General features: G+C 41.2%; 1 protein-coding gene across 1 annotated transcript in view; it reads left to right on the top strand.

Moving 5' to 3' along the window:
* The window catches only part of znf385b (zinc finger protein 385B), a 56,739-nt gene that overhangs the window by 14,099 nt on the left and 25,954 nt on the right, over positions 1 to 16,686 (top strand). The window contains exons 2-4 of the mRNA XM_023420863.2: positions 6,492 to 6,629; positions 6,750 to 6,893; positions 7,424 to 7,540. Coding sequence (XP_023276631.1) covers positions 6,494 to 6,629; positions 6,750 to 6,893; positions 7,424 to 7,540 — 397 coding nt within the window. The 5' untranslated portion in view covers positions 6,492 to 6,493. The remainder of the gene's footprint in view (positions 1 to 6,491; positions 6,630 to 6,749; positions 6,894 to 7,423; positions 7,541 to 16,686) is intronic.

The raw sequence follows: 16,686 nt of genomic DNA on the forward strand, positions 1-16,686 counted from the left end.
GAGACTGAAACCGATGTTTTTTGTTGTAATCTTTTTTAAATATCTTTTTAGATCTAATGCCGTTCTTTGCCGTTGTTTCCAACACATTCCTCCAGGTTCATTGAGTTTTCGTTTAAAGATTTCAAATTGCAACAGAAGGTGATACAGACTGTGGCCCTGACAGCGAATTGAGAAACATATTCAGCAGTTTGTCAACACATAAGCAGAAGAATGAAATACAGGAAATAGTTTATTTCAGTTATTTCACAATGCAGATATCATTTCAGTGCGTAGCGTACACAGTGTGCGGTCATGGAGTAAATATCTCCATGAGCCACAACCATGGGTGTATGTAAAGTGTACTCCACCTGCACACCTGTAACATTCTCGGACTTGCCTCCAGTCGCAGTAGAAAAACCCCGCTTGCTCTTTCCTGCAATTTGGTCATTTTCATGCGTTTTGGTAATCAGCATTGGTTGATAAGGATGTGAGTGATGCAATTTCCATGTTTTTATCCATGAATAAGCTGAAACTTTGACAACCAAAATGGATGCAGCAGTATCAGAGAGATTCTCTCTTTTTATTCCACGCCTTTATTTTTCCTCGTCAGAGACCTGGCTCCTACATTCCCGTTTAAGAAAATCTAGTCAAATCAGTCAAGGTGCTGCCTCATTCATTCTTGAAGTTTTTTTTCATCAAAGTTTTTTTTAACTTCCTTGGGCTTTCACATTTTTTGGCCCGTAGAGTATCGTGTCCTGCTGTAGCTGAGCTCCTTTGAAGCACAGCTGTAGAGACTTCTGCTGCCGCTCTTAGAGTTTACATATTTCATTGGGCTGAATTGATAAAAATCCAGATAGTACAAGTCCTTTTGGGAAAAGTCTTTTCAGAAAAATGAATCTTTTTACAGCCGGTGTAATGATTGTGTGTCTTCGGGACAGTGTGTGTCACATGATCCAACGTTGGCGTGGCGATGACGCCAAAATGAGTGCATTAGCTTTTAGCGTCCTCAGGAAACTTGTTTTGTGTTTGCTGTATATTTCTGTGTGTGATTAAGTTCTCCGTGTTGGTAACACGTTTTGTTGGACGGATGTTTTTTCAGTCTGATTGTGTTTCGTTGCTGTACATTGATGTCTCTCATAGCTACAGACCATCCACACAAGACAAATTCAGCTTGGTGTCTGTATGGTGATGTATCCCAGGGATCAGACAAACATTAGATCACAGTATCTATGAACTGCACCACTGATAAAATGACTTTGTGCATCTTTTTTTACTGCAGCAGACCCGGCGAGTTTTCTCTGAGACATGCTTTAGTTCAGGTTAGAATCATCATTTAACAACATTTGTTTTGTAAGGAAAATGTGAGTTGGTTGGTGGCTGTGTCAAGAGTGAGCCAGGAAAATTAACCTTGCGTAGAAAAGTTTTATGCCCTGAATTCAGTCTGTCAGGTAGGTCTTCCTCCCAACAAGCTCCATAAATCCAGTGTTTCATTTGTGGTTTCAGGTCAGAGCTGCTCCAGTTTAGGTTTTGAGGTTAGAAAATGAAATGGTTTGCTGAGATTTGAACTTGTGGAGCCTGTTGGAGGTCACACACAGCCTGGGAGGAGGCTCTGCCCGAGAACGTCTTTAAAGAGAAACGAAGCACGTGCAGATGTGGATGTATCTGTAGGGAAAAGGGTTTATTAAATCAAGATTTGATTTGATTTAACTTATAACTGGCTCTAAGAAGCATTACTTTATGGGAAAAATGGTAATATGTTTTCTTGTTTGGACCATTCTCTGCAGACATATATCAGTGTGTATCACCTCATAAACTGTGAACTAGTTTCTTCCGACTCCTGCAGGGACGAACATACAAACATCAAACTGTATCTAGTGGTTTGTTTCAGCATCTCTGGTGCTGCTGGCCACTGCTCTGTTTATTGTGTGTGTGTGTGTGTGTGTGTGTGTGTGTGTGTGTGTGTGTGTGTGTGTGTGTGTGTGTGTGTGTGTGTGTCTTTGACCACTGTCATTACCAGCTATTGGCCTCAGGGTGAGAGACAGCCACTCTTAGACCTCTCTCTCTGTCTATTCACATCTCCATTAGTTTCTTTGTCCTGTCGTCCCCCCAGGTTACTGTGTGTGTGTGTGTGTGTGTGTGTTGTAGAGTCTCTTTCAGGGAACAGGGACAGATATTAGTGCCCCCCCTCAATGTCTCCTCTTTATCTTTTACACCAACAGGACTCAGGGCTTTCGACCTATCAGCTGAGCTCCTCGTTTGTCCACTCGTCGGCATAGTGTGCGAGCAAGAAAAGATGAGATTAGACGACATATCTGATGCTGAAAACCCCCGATCTCCATGTTTAGTGATTTTCCATGTTGTCACACAAGTTGAAGGGTTGTAAAAAAAAAAATTCTTCAGGCCAGAACAACGGTTCATAAAAGCTTCCACACCCCACTGAACAATCACACACACTCTCCAGTCGCCTGTTAGTTCCTGAAAAGCTGACATACATTTGGGAAATAAAAGGTTTTCACACAACAAAAGTCAAATAGTTTTAATGGAAGTGCACCATGGTGGATGGAGCTGGCAGTGGTTCAACTGAAGTTTCTATTTTTCTACAGTCAAATAGATCTGCTCTATTAATGAAATGGTTTTCCCCTTTGAGGTATAAATAAATAAATTAAAAAAATTACCTCAAGTGAAAAATGTAATTTTGTATTTTTGGTTTTTCCTAAAACACGTCTTGTTTGTAAATCCACCAGCACCAACCGGCTGTACACCTACGTTGACTAAAAACTACCACTCTTTCTGTACCTTTGGACAGAGCCAAGCTGGCTGTCTCCCGCTGTCTCCCGCTGTCTCCCGCTGTCTCCTGCTGTCTCCCGCTGTCACCCGCTGTCACCCGCTGTCTCCCGCTGTCTCCTGCTGTCTCTCGCTGTCTCCCGCTGTCTCCCGCTGTCTCCCGCTGTCTCCCGCTGTCTCCCGCTGTCTCCCGCTGTCCCCCGCTGTCTCCCGCTGTCTCCCGCTGTCTCCCGCTGTCCCCCGCTGTCTCCCGCTGTCTCCCATCTTCATGCTAAGCTAAGCTACCCAGTTGCTGGCTGTAGCTTTATATTTACCACACATCATTTTTTGCATCTAGCTCTTCAAATCAAATAAGCGTATTTCCCAAAATCCCCTTTAAGTTGAACTGTATTTCCAAATGATGCATTATGCCCAGACGTCACATTTCGGCGCCATGTTTACAGGTTCAGCCACACAGCCTGCGTGAGACGCCGCTCAAGCCTCGCTGCGGTGGAGCGTCATCTATAATTTTTCATAAATATTCAGCAATTTTCATAATTCAGTAAAATTCATATTCAGTCAAACCCGCAAAAATTGACACCATTCACTATAGTTTCAAAATCTAAGCTTTATCTGAATATAATAAATATACATATAATTATTTTTTGACAATTTTAACAATTATATTAAAGGAGAAAGTGGAAGCTACATGTCTACTATATAGTCATTGTCAACTAAATATAGATTACATTTATAATGAAATGAAATCAAACCTTCTACTGTTTATGGCCACTATCAAAGGCAAAGTCTTATGAGCTTTTGACATATGAAATATGGTTTACAGGCTGGTGGCTGACAAGCAGGCAGGTGAGTCGGCAGGAACAGGCCACATGATAATAAACACAGGTACCAGGTACAGAGAAAACTCTAGGAAACAAGAACAGGTTGCAGATTCATTCGGAAAACAGGCTGGAACATAAACAAACGTTCTGACAATGAGCTGCTGGCAAGTATAAATAGTAGCTAGGGTGACGAGGGAACTGGGTTCAGGTGTGTGAGCGGGCAGGGAGACTCACGTGATTACAAACAGAAAACAGGTGAGCAAGTGGGAACGGGGACAGAGAGCAAGGTCGGGGACATCTAGTGGGCGGATGGAGAATGGCAGGTCTGGGGAAGTGAAGGGACAGAACATGTTCAGGGAGAAGTGAACAGAGGAGAAGATAGAAAGATAGATGTAGAAAGATGGAGCTTGTAGCAGCAGCGCTGCAGCAGTTCAGCGAAGTAGCTGTCATGCACAGGTGAGGTAAGCAGGCTAACTCTGAGAGAGATGAGGGACTGTATTTACCGTGTATTGACATTAAAGACACGGAGATGAGACTGAAACTCTGTGAAGTGTTTCTTTACACTCTGCTGAGTCTCTTTGAAGTCTTAGAAAATGGAAGCATTCCCTTCTTCAGGTTGCTGTGAAGCTCCGACCTGCTTTTATCACACTGAAGGAAATATTTCGGCTTTTCCTCTTCAGTCAGGAATCACATTGTTGCTTGTGTGTGTGTGTGTGTGTATGGGTATGAGTGTGTATGTGTGTGAGGGATTATAACCCACAGCTGCTAGCCTCTCTGATTACTGACTGCCTGGTCAGCCTGGATTAGACTCACACTCACACACACACACACACTCACACACACACACACACACACACACACACACACACACACACACACAAACACAAACACATTACACAACATATTACAGTAAAGGTAAATGCACATATTTCATTTCATTTTGCTGCTGAATGCTCAGTTCACTGACTTGCTCTTTCTTTGTATGCATCTTAATCTATGTATGTGTGTATGTGAGCAAGTGTGTGTGTGTGTATTTACCTATGTGTGTGTGTGTTGTGTAATTCCCAGCTCAATAGAGCAGATATATTTAATCCTTCCCTCACTAAAGCTGATGTCAGCATCAGCTGGCTCTGTGTATGTGTGTGTGTGTGTGTGTGTGCATTTTGTAGCTAATTCATCACAGTGGCAGATTAACCAGCTGTCTGCAGAACATAAAGTCGACTACTAACAACCAGCTGGAAGAGAGAGAGAGAGAGGCAGTCAGGTAGAGACAGACAGGTAATGTGAAAGCAGTGGAGTCACCGGGATAATTAAACTTTCCCATTGCATTTCCATCAGTTACAGATGTTTCACCTTCCTTACAAATTTTCACACATTTTTATCTTAGTTTGGTATGTGGAAATACTCTAAATACTACAGTACCCATGAGCCTCAGCACCTGTTTATATAAAAAGTTGTAGTGAGACTGAAATTTTCAGGTTCCAGGAGCAAGAAAACCTCATGGAGTAACAGTAGTTGCTGCCTAATTAAAGGTTAATGTTATAAATGTATAAATGATAAATTATGCATTCGCTTCAGAGGACTTAAATGTCTGGCATTTAGCATAGCTGGTTCAGCTGGTACGTTGATGTTGATACTGGAGATATAGAGACCTGGATCTCTTCTCCAGTGCAGGCTGTACGACCACCAGCAGCTGCTCCACCATGTGAAATGAATATTACCATTACCTGACAGCGTCTTCTGAGCCAATACTCAGTGGTTTACCATTAATACCTTAATGAGCCAAAGTGAGGTGAATTTTGATACAGTATGTACAGTAGTGATGTACGTAGGTCATGAAAAAAAATGTGTGTGTGTATGTGTCGGTCCGGGGAGAGGTCATGTGACTTGGCAGAGCTGACACGACAACAGATGGACACGGTCATGGACTGACTAACACACGTACACACACACGCAGTACACTGGAAGCACACACATATGTCATATGTCATCCTTCCTCTCTCCTCTTGCTCATTATTTCATCACTTTCCCTGTGAGTGTTTGATGCTTAGCATGCTCTGAATCCGGTGTCATTCAGGCCTCATACCTGTCTATCCGTCCACCTGTCTGTCCTCCTGTCTGTCCTTCAGCGAGTGTCTCTTTGTGGTCGTTACTTTGGTCTTTTGGATGTCCAGCGTCACCTTTTATATCGGCATTGCATGGAGTCGTGCTGTGTTGGATCGCTGCTGTCATTGCTGTGGTGTTTCTCAGTATTACTTTGCTAACGTCTTGGAGAAAATAAAAACAATTGTCTCTGCTATTGACAGATATGGTGTTTGTAGGAAATCCCATTCGTATTTATACCTTGTCATAGCAGGTCACAACTGAAAGTGACACAGCGAAATTCATCAGTGTGTTAGCTAAATACTTGGCTCTGGAAGTTTGATGAGATAGTGACTACTCACACGGATACTTGGTGAACTGCTGTAGCTCACTTTCTATATTCTCTGTCGAGCAACAAACATGTTCTGTCCCATTTTACAAATAAAATCTGACACAAAACATTGAACAGCTTGGAGTTTTTTTTATAATCATCCATCCAAATGAGCACACCAGAAATGATGTACATAATTATTACATAATTAGCAATGAAACATGAAATGGACTATATTCAACCTTATCTAAAACACATAACAACACTTCTTTCCTGTGCTGTGCAGTTAACCGCCCCCTGGCATTTTGTTCGTAGGACTGTACATGATTTCAGTTACAGTTACTGTAGAGGGGGAAAAAATCTCAGAGCTCGTAAGGTTTTCATTCATCATTATGTGTGAGCATCTGGTGTATTGTTGAACTGGTTCTTACTTATGTCACCTATAAATTAATATTGAAGGTTTCCAACATCAGTGTTTTCTCCTTTTTCCTCAGGGATGAAGACTCCTCTCAGCCCCTCTCAGCTCCTGGAGAGTGGGCAGATCTTTGCCTTTGGGGGGATGTGTCAAGAGCTGATGGACACACCCACACCTACAAGCATCAGTCTTTCCGTCCAGCAGGCTCCGTCTCCAGGTGACTGACATGTTCCTGCACCAGTGCTCTGCATTATCTCCTGTCATTACATTACATCCCTATAGTCTGACTCATCCTTGTAGTTTTCTCATATAACCCATCCTTGTTGTTTTGTCTCAGGTCAGGGTGGGGCCTACTCGCTTTGTGAGGTGTGTAACCTGCAGCTGACCTCCGATGCTCAGGCACAGCTGCACTACAACGGCCGGTCTCACCTTCGGAGAGTGCGACAGCTCCAGGCTGGAGAGAAGGGACAACATGTGGCAGGTACATTACAACCACTACTGTCATGTGACTGTAGTAGCAGAAGTATCTGCATGGATAGTTTTCAACAATTAGCTTAGGAGGCAGTAAAAAACATTATCTATGTAACTGGGAACAGAGAGCTCCTGAGACCTGAAGGGACTTTTGAAATTAAAGATTAAGTAATAGTGATCATAAGTTGTGTGCACCGGAAGACAATAACTTTTAGCAGAACTTTAAGCAGCTGTAATATTTTTAGTAGTTGCAGTAGCAATAATAGTAGTAGTACTAGTAGCTGCTGCAGAAGTAGCATTAGTCATAGCAGTAGCGGTAGTAGTTGCAGCAGTGGTAGCAGTAGTAGTAGTTATAACAACAATAGCAGTAGCAGCCATGGCAACAGCAGTAGTAGCAGTGTTATCAGGATCAGTGGCAGTAGCATTAACAGTAGCACCAGGAGTAATAACAGTAATAGCACCAGTAGCAGCAGTGGTTTATTATTGTCAGCTCCCTTTATGTGTTTAAATGGGTTTTTAATGTGATGTGTTTGATTCCAGCAGGGGCTCAGTCCAGGTCTCTGCCACAGGCCACAGGGCTCAGATCTCAGCCTGCCGGACTAACTCCGACCCCAGGCCTCAGCCCAGGCCTCAACGCTGCACCAAGCACAACTGCAGGTAGGACCAGTGCTACTAGAGCTTGTACTGCTCCTGGTGTACGCTGCTGACGGTGACTGATGAATCCCATATTTTGTCTCCTGTTAAAAGTTGCACTTGAACACAGCACAAAGACTACACCAGACATGCAAAAACATTCTGTACCTGCATGAGAGGAAATACCTAGACAGCAGTCTGTCATGCAAGTTGTCATGGTAACCACAGGGACATTAAGAGCTAAAGAGGACTTTAATTTGTAAAGTCTGTCTGTGACTGTCTGTCCGCTCAGTGAGAGTGACTTTGGCTCATGCATCGTCAACAGCTGCTGGCCCCTGGGAGAGGTCAGTGTGTGTGTGTGTGTGTGTGTGTGTGTGTGTGTGTGTGTGTGTGTGTGTGTGTGTGTGTGTGTGTGTTGGCTCTCAGATTTACCCTCAAAAGGATAAACTTTCTCTGTATTAACTCAGATCATCACTGCAGTTTTACACTCTCTGAGTATTGTTAGCTCCGCCTCAACACCTGTCGGTTGCTAAGTGATGCATTACATCGTTGGTCCACCACTTTGGTCAAGGCTGAAACATTTGAAGAACTGTTTATTAGATTGTCATGAAATTTGGCACCAACATTCATGGTGCCCAGAGGATGAATCCTCCTGACTTTTGTGGTGCCCTGACTATTCTTCTAGCGCCACCAGCAGGTCAAAGTTTTTACTTATCTGGTGAAAGTGGATTGGCACAAAATTTGGCAGTGTAACATCCATGGTTTCATTTGTTATCTTTTGAAAGAGCCAGACTAGCTGCTTCCCTGTGCTTGTAGTCTTCATGCTAAGCTAAGCTAACTGATAAACTGGCTGTTAGCTATAGCGTCATATGGACAGACACGAGAGTGGTATTGATATTGTTGTCTAAATCTCTAGAAATCAAATCCCAAAATGAAAAATTTTCCCTCATTGATATCGGTAGCTATTGGGCAAGGCAGTATTTTGATTGTTTTTCATGGTTTAATCATTGCAGCAGGATAGAAAGTTGTTCCAGCGCCCTCTGCTGGTGAGATCACAGTTAACGCTTTTCACATCGCCTGGCCCTCTACGGTTCTGTGATCAGATGTGACTGGAACAGTTTCAGAGCGTCTTCAGTGATTCAGACCCAGTTTTTTTAAAGTCAAACTGCTGGTCAACAGAGTGAGAGTGTGCTGTGAGATGTAAAGGAGTTAAAGTGGAGCAGACAGCAGCAGGTCATTTAACTGGGACACAGCCCTGCTCTGAAACCACACTGACATTTCTCAAAGAAACCATCAAATTTTGCCTGCATTGACTCTTATCACTGCATTATATTTGATGGTATAGTCTCTCAAAGTATCTGTCTCCATGAAATCTGGTGGTGACATCTTCATGTGTTGATGTTTCAGTGTGGTGTTTCAGATTGTTGTCCTTACTTTCTTGATCAAAAACACAATGCACTTCCATTCTACTAAAAAAAAATCTACTATTTTAGCCCTGAGTGGAGCTGACTCTTAGGTTGGACTACAGAAAACATCAGTTGAATATAATATGATATGATATGAAATTACATGATATAATATTATATGATATGAGATAATATATTATGATAGGAGATAATATAATATGATATTAACATACAAACATGCCTAATTACAGTATGTGGGACGATGATATCAGGAGAGACAGGAAACAGAAAGACAATCTCACACTGATATGCACACCCACATACACAGGTGTGTGTGTATGTGTGTGCGTGTGTGTGTGTGTGTGTCTGTGTGTGTGTGAGAAACAGCTGTAATTACATACTGTTGGTCCATATCAGTGTACAGTCTACAATAACACTGATTAAAGATTAAATCTCTCTCTGCTGGACACACTCAGACACACACAGACACACACACACTCACCACTAAACCTGAATGGTCATGTCTTTGGCTGTCTCCCTCTTTCTTTTTTTTTCTCTCTCTCTCTCTCTCTCTCTCTCTCTCTGTCCATTACGTGATGCTCGCTCAACCATGAAAAGCTCTTTGGCCTGAACTCAGCTTCTGCAGGCCAGGCTGAGCGTGTGTGTGTGTGTGTGTGTGTGTGTGTGTGTGTGTGTGTGTGTGTGTGACAGTGACCTGGCTGGCTGAGCAGCCTATCAGCATTCAGGTCAGATGACATCACAGCCAGTACAAACAGTTGTGCTGCAGGGGGACAGGCAACACGATATGTGAGCCCCTCAATCAGTAACTGTTAAAGAAACTGGAATCACTTATTTGTATGAATTACTGTGTGTTCTTCAACTTACAGGGATCACAGGGATGATTGCTGGGATGAATCAGGCTATAAAGTCAAAATATCTTGTCTTCTTCTCTTTCCTTTTCCTTTCTTCTATTTTTTCCTGAATATTTTTAAAAATCAAAATAACTCCTTCAGTGGCACTAAATCTGCACACTGTCATAAAACTGTATCTCATCAGTTATGCAAGAGCTCACATCCTTTACTTAGGTAAATATATCAATAAAACAGTGTAAAAATACTCCATTATAGGTAAAAATCAGCATTGAAAATTTTACATTAAACTGAACAATCAGAGGAGGCTGCTATGTAAAGAGATAATGAATGACACTCATGTAATTGTGATGATATAACATGTAATGTATGAGAAGTTATAATTAACTCTTAAAATGTCCTCATAGCTGCGTTACCAAAAAGACAATATTTCTCTCTAAAATGTAGAAGGGTTCTTCTGCCCACTCACTGTGTGTAGCTGCACCGCTATAGTATGCAGCAAGCTAACACACCTCCAATAAAGGTTGAAGACAGGACAATAAATTCAGTGATGGTATTTATAAATCAGACAAAAAGACACACCACAGTGTTGGAAGAAATACCCAATAGGAGGTAAATACAGTAACTCATAAACAGTGAACAGTGTGAAAGTACACAGTAAAATACATAACACTTAGCCAAACAGTAAACTGAGGTACTTAAAATGTAACTGTAAAATTTAACTTATTATATAAACTGATTGCAGAAAAATAAATGAGGAATTAATGGACACAAAGCTGCTACAATAACAGAGTAACCTATAGATGGAGTTCCAACAAGGAAGAATAAATATGTTGCTCGTTAACATTTGCTTGGTCACTGATTTGACAAAATGGTGGTTAAACAATGTTTGTTAAACTGCAAGCGCCAAATCACTCTGACAAGAGTGGTTGCTATAGCAACAAAAAGTTCAACTGAAACCAACTACACTGCTTGAGTAAATGTGTTAATTTCTTCCAGTGTCAAACACATACATTATGTACAAAGGTGAAAGCGCACACACATTTTAAATGCTCTTCTTTAAAATAAACAAACGCTAACTGGAGCAATAATCCCTTAAGACTTTTACACATTTGTCCTTATTAAAGACATTTGTAATTGGACATTGGCTGAGCAAGAACCTTCCTCCCATAGGAAAGTGGACAGATTAAAGGAAGCGTGTGAAATGGAACAAACTACTAACAAACTAAAACTATGGACAAAAATATTTGGGGAAAAAAAATGGCACCCAATAATTAGCAATAATATCTTCTCCCGTGAGACTAACAAATGAAACAGTGATTGTTAATGCTGTGCCATAGTCCAACTCTGTTGTTTGTTTGTTCTTTATTTTTACTTTGTTTTTTAAAGAAAATTAAATTGAAAGAAAAAAATGACAAAATCAATCCATTAATTAAAAAAGGCAGCTAAAAAAAATACATGATCAGAAACACACAGGAGGAGTCAGAAGGAGAACCAAAGTAAATTACATAATGAAATGATTTATGATTTTCTCAGACTGAGCTTGAGAGAATGTCACTGTTTATACTTCATGGTTTGGATGTACTGAGGCTCCTCTCACCAGAGACAGCTGTGTGTTCTCCTCAGTGACAGTCAGTGACCACTAGGCGGCACTATACACAGTCGTACACACTCAAACACACACATACACACTCATACACACACTCAGTCACTAATGAAAGAAGTGAATTCCCATGATCCACATGCTCAGTGCAAATGAAGAGATTAAGTCACATGAGACTAATAACATTTACATTATTAAAGCTCCTCTCCTCTTCCTCTCTGTTGCTGGGCACTGAGGACAATGACACTAATGTGCTTTGACCGTCTTGTGCGTTGTGATGTGTGAAGTATTTTGAGGACGGTACTTGGAGTTTATTTTTTTCTCAGGATGAAATATAAACTTTCCTTTTTAATGAGAATCTCGGTGTTCCTGATTTGGACGTTTCTTTAGTACGGTGAAAATGTCAAAATCAACCCACCGTTTCTTTCCTTTTCATGTGGTGTGTGTGTGTGTGTGTGTGTGTGTGTGTGTGTGCACTATTTCTAATTAGCTCTCCTGGGCTAATAAAGGTCAACATGTTGTCCTGCTGATACCCCATATATAATGAGCTGAGAAATAGACAGTTATTAATAGACACAAATTGCAGCTGTGTGTGTGTGTGTGTGTGTGTGTGTGTGTGTGTGTGTGTGTGATGGAGAGATTGAGCAGGTGTTGATGCGTGGTCTTGCGTTGATGTATTCAGCAGTGTATGAATAGACTCTGCTGACAGATTCACACACTCATAGTGCTGTACAGTGGTGACAATGGGCTCAGAGGGGGGGTCGGGAGGTGGTGCCTGGATGGGGGTATATATGACCCGTATATATGACACACATCACCACCAGTACACAACTTGTAATACTAGAGGAACTAGTAGAGGGCTGGTAGAAGACTAACATAGAACCAATCAACATGGAGACTGCTGAGGACTAGTAGGAATGATAATGAACTAGTGGAAGCCAGGGAGACCTATAGGACTGGTGCAGGACTAGTGAAGAACTGTGGAACTAGCAGATAGTAAAGGACTAGTAGAGCTCTGGCGGAGGACTGGTAGGATTGGTAGAAGATTATAGGAAAACTGGTAGGGCTATTAGAATGGGTAGAAGACTGATATGACTAGTAGAGGTCAACTAGAAAACAAGTAGAAATAACAACACAAGCAAAAGACTGGTTGGACTAGCAGGAGTAGAAGAAGACTGGGTTGGTCTGCTCGAGGACTAAAAGGCCTGGTATAGTACCTGAAGAACCAGCAGAACTAGTAGAGGACTGCTAGGATGAGTCATGGCATGGTCTCTAGATCTCTCAAATATAGTAAAGGACAGGTTGAATTGATAGAGGATTGGTAGACAACAGCTTGGACTGTGGCACTATAGTCAAAAGATCGGTAGGACTAGACAAGGTGTAGTAGAAACCTGAAAATGCTGGTGTAACTAGTAGAAAACTGGTAGGATTAGTCAAGGTTTAGTAGAAAACTTGTTTTACGATAGAACTGGCTGGTAAATAAAACTAGTAGGACTAGCATAACTAGATCCAGTCTAGTGTAAAAGTAACCCTGTGACTTGTGGAATAGATAATAGAAAGATCTCAGAGGACTGGTAGGTCGGATTGATCGAGGACTAGCAGTTGTAGGAAACCTGTGGAGGGCTGGTTCACAGTCTCACTTCTGTTTATTCTTCTCTTTCTGTCTTTAATTGAGTTAGTCGTACCATCTTTCTTCCTTTTTGGTTATTTCATTATATGAATCATTCTTAATCTGTTTCCTTTTCATTCTTGTCTAATTTAATTGTGTATTTTGATTTGGAGAATGGAGGAACTCCAAGCTTATACCCACGTCTTCTCTCCTCTCCTCTCCTCCTCTTCCCTGAATTTGAATCACGATGCCATGAACTGGGTGAGAGCGAGTGAGCAGCACGGAGATAGAGAGACAGAGAAAGAGGGATTTCCATTGAGACAGAGGGACTGTCATCACCGCTCACCCTGAATATCATCACCTCAGTGATTCACATACACTGTCTCTTTCTCGCCGTGTCGGTCGCCCTCTTCTATCCACATACATACACACACACACACACACACACACACACACACACACACACACACACACACAGACACACACACACACACACACGCGCATGCATGTGTCTCTGCGTTCACACAGATAGACAGTCAGACGGCGATTCTCCGCTATTTGGTTTGTGTTTTCTCTTCGCTGCTTTTTGATATCGGGGGAGCAGATGATAGAGAGGAGAGGGAGGAGGAGGAGGAGGAGGTGAGACAGCTGTCTCCCTGTTGATGATGTGGAGTAGTTTCCTAAGTCGAGGTAGGAAATCCTTCTCCTGTCTATTTCTGTTTAAGCTCCAGAATTAGCTGATTTGTTTTTCATTGTTAGTGTCTATTTTCTGTGTCTCTTTGCATGATTACATGTGCACCGTGGCTGCACACAGGTGTGTCTTACGTGAGAGTGTGTTATTTTGGTGGGGGTGGGTGGGGATGACATGACCCGGAGGTCATGACCTGGACTTAAACCTTGAACTGAGGTTATAGTCAGGTTATAGTCTCTCTCTGTAGTCTCACATTGTGCTCAGTAAAAATGGTGGTACCAGTCAAACCTGTCATCGTCTCAGAGACAGAATCAGCTGTTCTCCAGAGGGTCATTATAATTATTGAGTCATTTACAGATCACAACAAAATATCAGATTTTCTAGGGCTGTTTTCTACTTACTGTATTTGTTTTGATTTCACATTTGCGAACCCATAAAAATACTGTAGTGAAACAACAGAAATTCAAAGTGAAAGGTAGATGTTGTTTTCTCTTGGCTGAGGTGTAAACATTTTATTATAGATAAAAGGAAGATGTGACAAATGCTGATGGGAGCTGATTTTATGTTGTTACATAACCAGAGATTTGTACTTAAATTGAGATTTAGTGCAAGTTTTGGTATATGATGATGTTGTTTTTTTAATTTCAAATGTGCTGATTTAGTGTTTGGATTTGGTTATTCCAACCTGTGGAAATTATTCCAGCTGTATTTGAACATGTTGCTGGTTTCATATCAATGTAACCAAAAGACTGTGGAGACCTGCCAGATATTAGTTAATAACACAGTCACTATACTATAAAATAGAAATACACCTTGACTGGTACGTCAAGGTGTGTTAGAACAAGACTAACAATGTGATAGTGCTGAGAGTCCTGTACACTGTTCAGTCACTATGGATGTGAACGCCTCAATTCGTAGCTAAAATTCTTCACTGTAACCACAGTGATTGTTTCATTACAAGTGCAATGTTGTGGAGCTCAGAGACAACAGCATGAGCGAGGCCGAGTGTTCAGCCATGCTAGCAGCTTTGTGAAGCTTTATGAAACGACATTGCTTTGAGCTAAATGTCTTAAATATCAGCAAGCTAACATTCAACCAATGACAACGCTAACATGCTGATGCTAAGCAGGTATAGTGTTTACTATGTACACCACCTTAGTTTAGTGTGCATGCTAAGATTTATTTAATTAGCAGTGAACATAAAGTACGCTTAAAACCACACATGTGAAACACACACTGTTGCATTAGAAGAAAAGTCAGATGATCATCACAGACAGCAGGATGTGTCCTCTGGAGACACCAAATCTCATGACACTTCATCTGTTAGCTGTTGAGATAATTCAGTCTGGAACAAAGTGGTGGACAGACTGACAGCAGTGTGGCTAATTATCTGTCATCTTCTCTTTCTCTATATGCCAACTTATCTACCTCAAAAAAGTGAGCAACATTTTGGCTTTTGTTTTCAAATTTCTGGCATTTCCGCTCATGATTTTTTTTTTCTTTTTTTGGCATAAATGAACAATGCACCTAAAAGCAGGTGGATTAAAAAGTGTTTCCTGTAGAGGAACAGTCTGAAAAAGGATTTTGCTCACTTCAGATCTCTGCTACACACACTGCGACACACTGTGCAGCCTCTCCTGCCTTATTTGCTCTCTCTTAAATGGGATGATCTTCTTATGTGTGCTCAACCTGGAAATGTGACTATTCACACAGAGAAGGACTGTTTCCAGGTGCACCAGCAGCTAAATGAACATTTATTGTGCAGAGAACTTCCAGAACATTCCTGGAAGAAACACTATTTTGGAGTAGGAGAAAATAATGAGATTGGACCATTGAATCTGTGACTACTTGCTGTGTGTCTGTCTGACATTCCTCTCATTATAGATGGCGTGACTGCTGTTATTACCCACACACTGCTGCTCATCACCACAGAGCAGTGTGTGTTTGTGTTTGTGTGTGTGTATGTGTGTGTGTGTGTGTGTGTGTGTGTGTGACAAAAACACACACAATGGATTCCCTTGTCCAGAGTGTGTCTGTTTTTATTTCTGCAGATTAAACCTGAGCTTCATCCTTCACTGCTTATAGATGTTGTTTGTTTTCCTCTGAAACTGACACACAAAATCCTAAGTTTGTGAAAATGCAATTTAACTGATACATCTAAGCTCTGTTGTGTCTTTGGTTGTTCATTACGGTGGCATTTGTTGAGCTTTGCAGATGTCCATTATGGTTGCCAGGTTGCTCAGTCTGGTTTCCTTTGCTGGGTTTTTTCAGAGTAGTTCTAGTTGCTCTGTGGCCTCTTTTAGTCAGAACCAGGCTCATTTAACACAGAGATATTCAAGTCTGCGTCACTGGTGCTGCAAAAAAAATGAAAATCCCTCTTAGATGAATGTTTTAGAAAAAAAGGAGTGATCAGATAAGAAACTTTCTCCACTGTTCTCAATGATTTCAAAGTAAAAGTCCCTTGTCTTTTTTAGTGTTAACATTTAGGGCTGCACCTAATGATTATTTTCATTATTCCACAATCCAATAATTTATATTATTTTCTTGATTAATGGATTAAACATTTGGTCTATATAATGTCAAAATATAGTGAAAAACCTTGTTTTAATGTCTGACAGCCCGAGGTGATGTATTTGTATATTTATTTTATTTGGCCAAATGTCCAGAATCCAAAGATATTCTGTTTACTCTCATCTTGACCAAAAAGCACATTTGGGAATCTGGAACCAGGGAATTGGTTTGGTATTTATCTTTGAAAATGACTACACTGATTAATGAATGATCAGAATAGTTGTCAATTAATTTTATGGTAATTAAGTAGCTCTGTTTCCTTTATTTTAGCAAAGGTTTCTACAGTGTAGTAGATTTTCTTTGTGTCTTGAGCTTGAACCTGAGTTTGTCCGACACTTCTTGCCGTACAATAGCGTCCCAAAGTGAGAGAGATCCAGAAATCTACAGGTCTCGTTTCTATGAAATTTCCTGATAACATTCC

This window comes from Seriola lalandi, unplaced genomic scaffold (assembly GCF_002814215.2).
Source record: "Seriola lalandi dorsalis isolate HSWRI2012SDOR001 ecotype SW California unplaced genomic scaffold, Sedor1 jcf7180002054659, whole genome shotgun sequence".
NCBI lineage: Eukaryota > Metazoa > Chordata > Actinopteri > Carangiformes > Carangidae > Seriola > Seriola lalandi.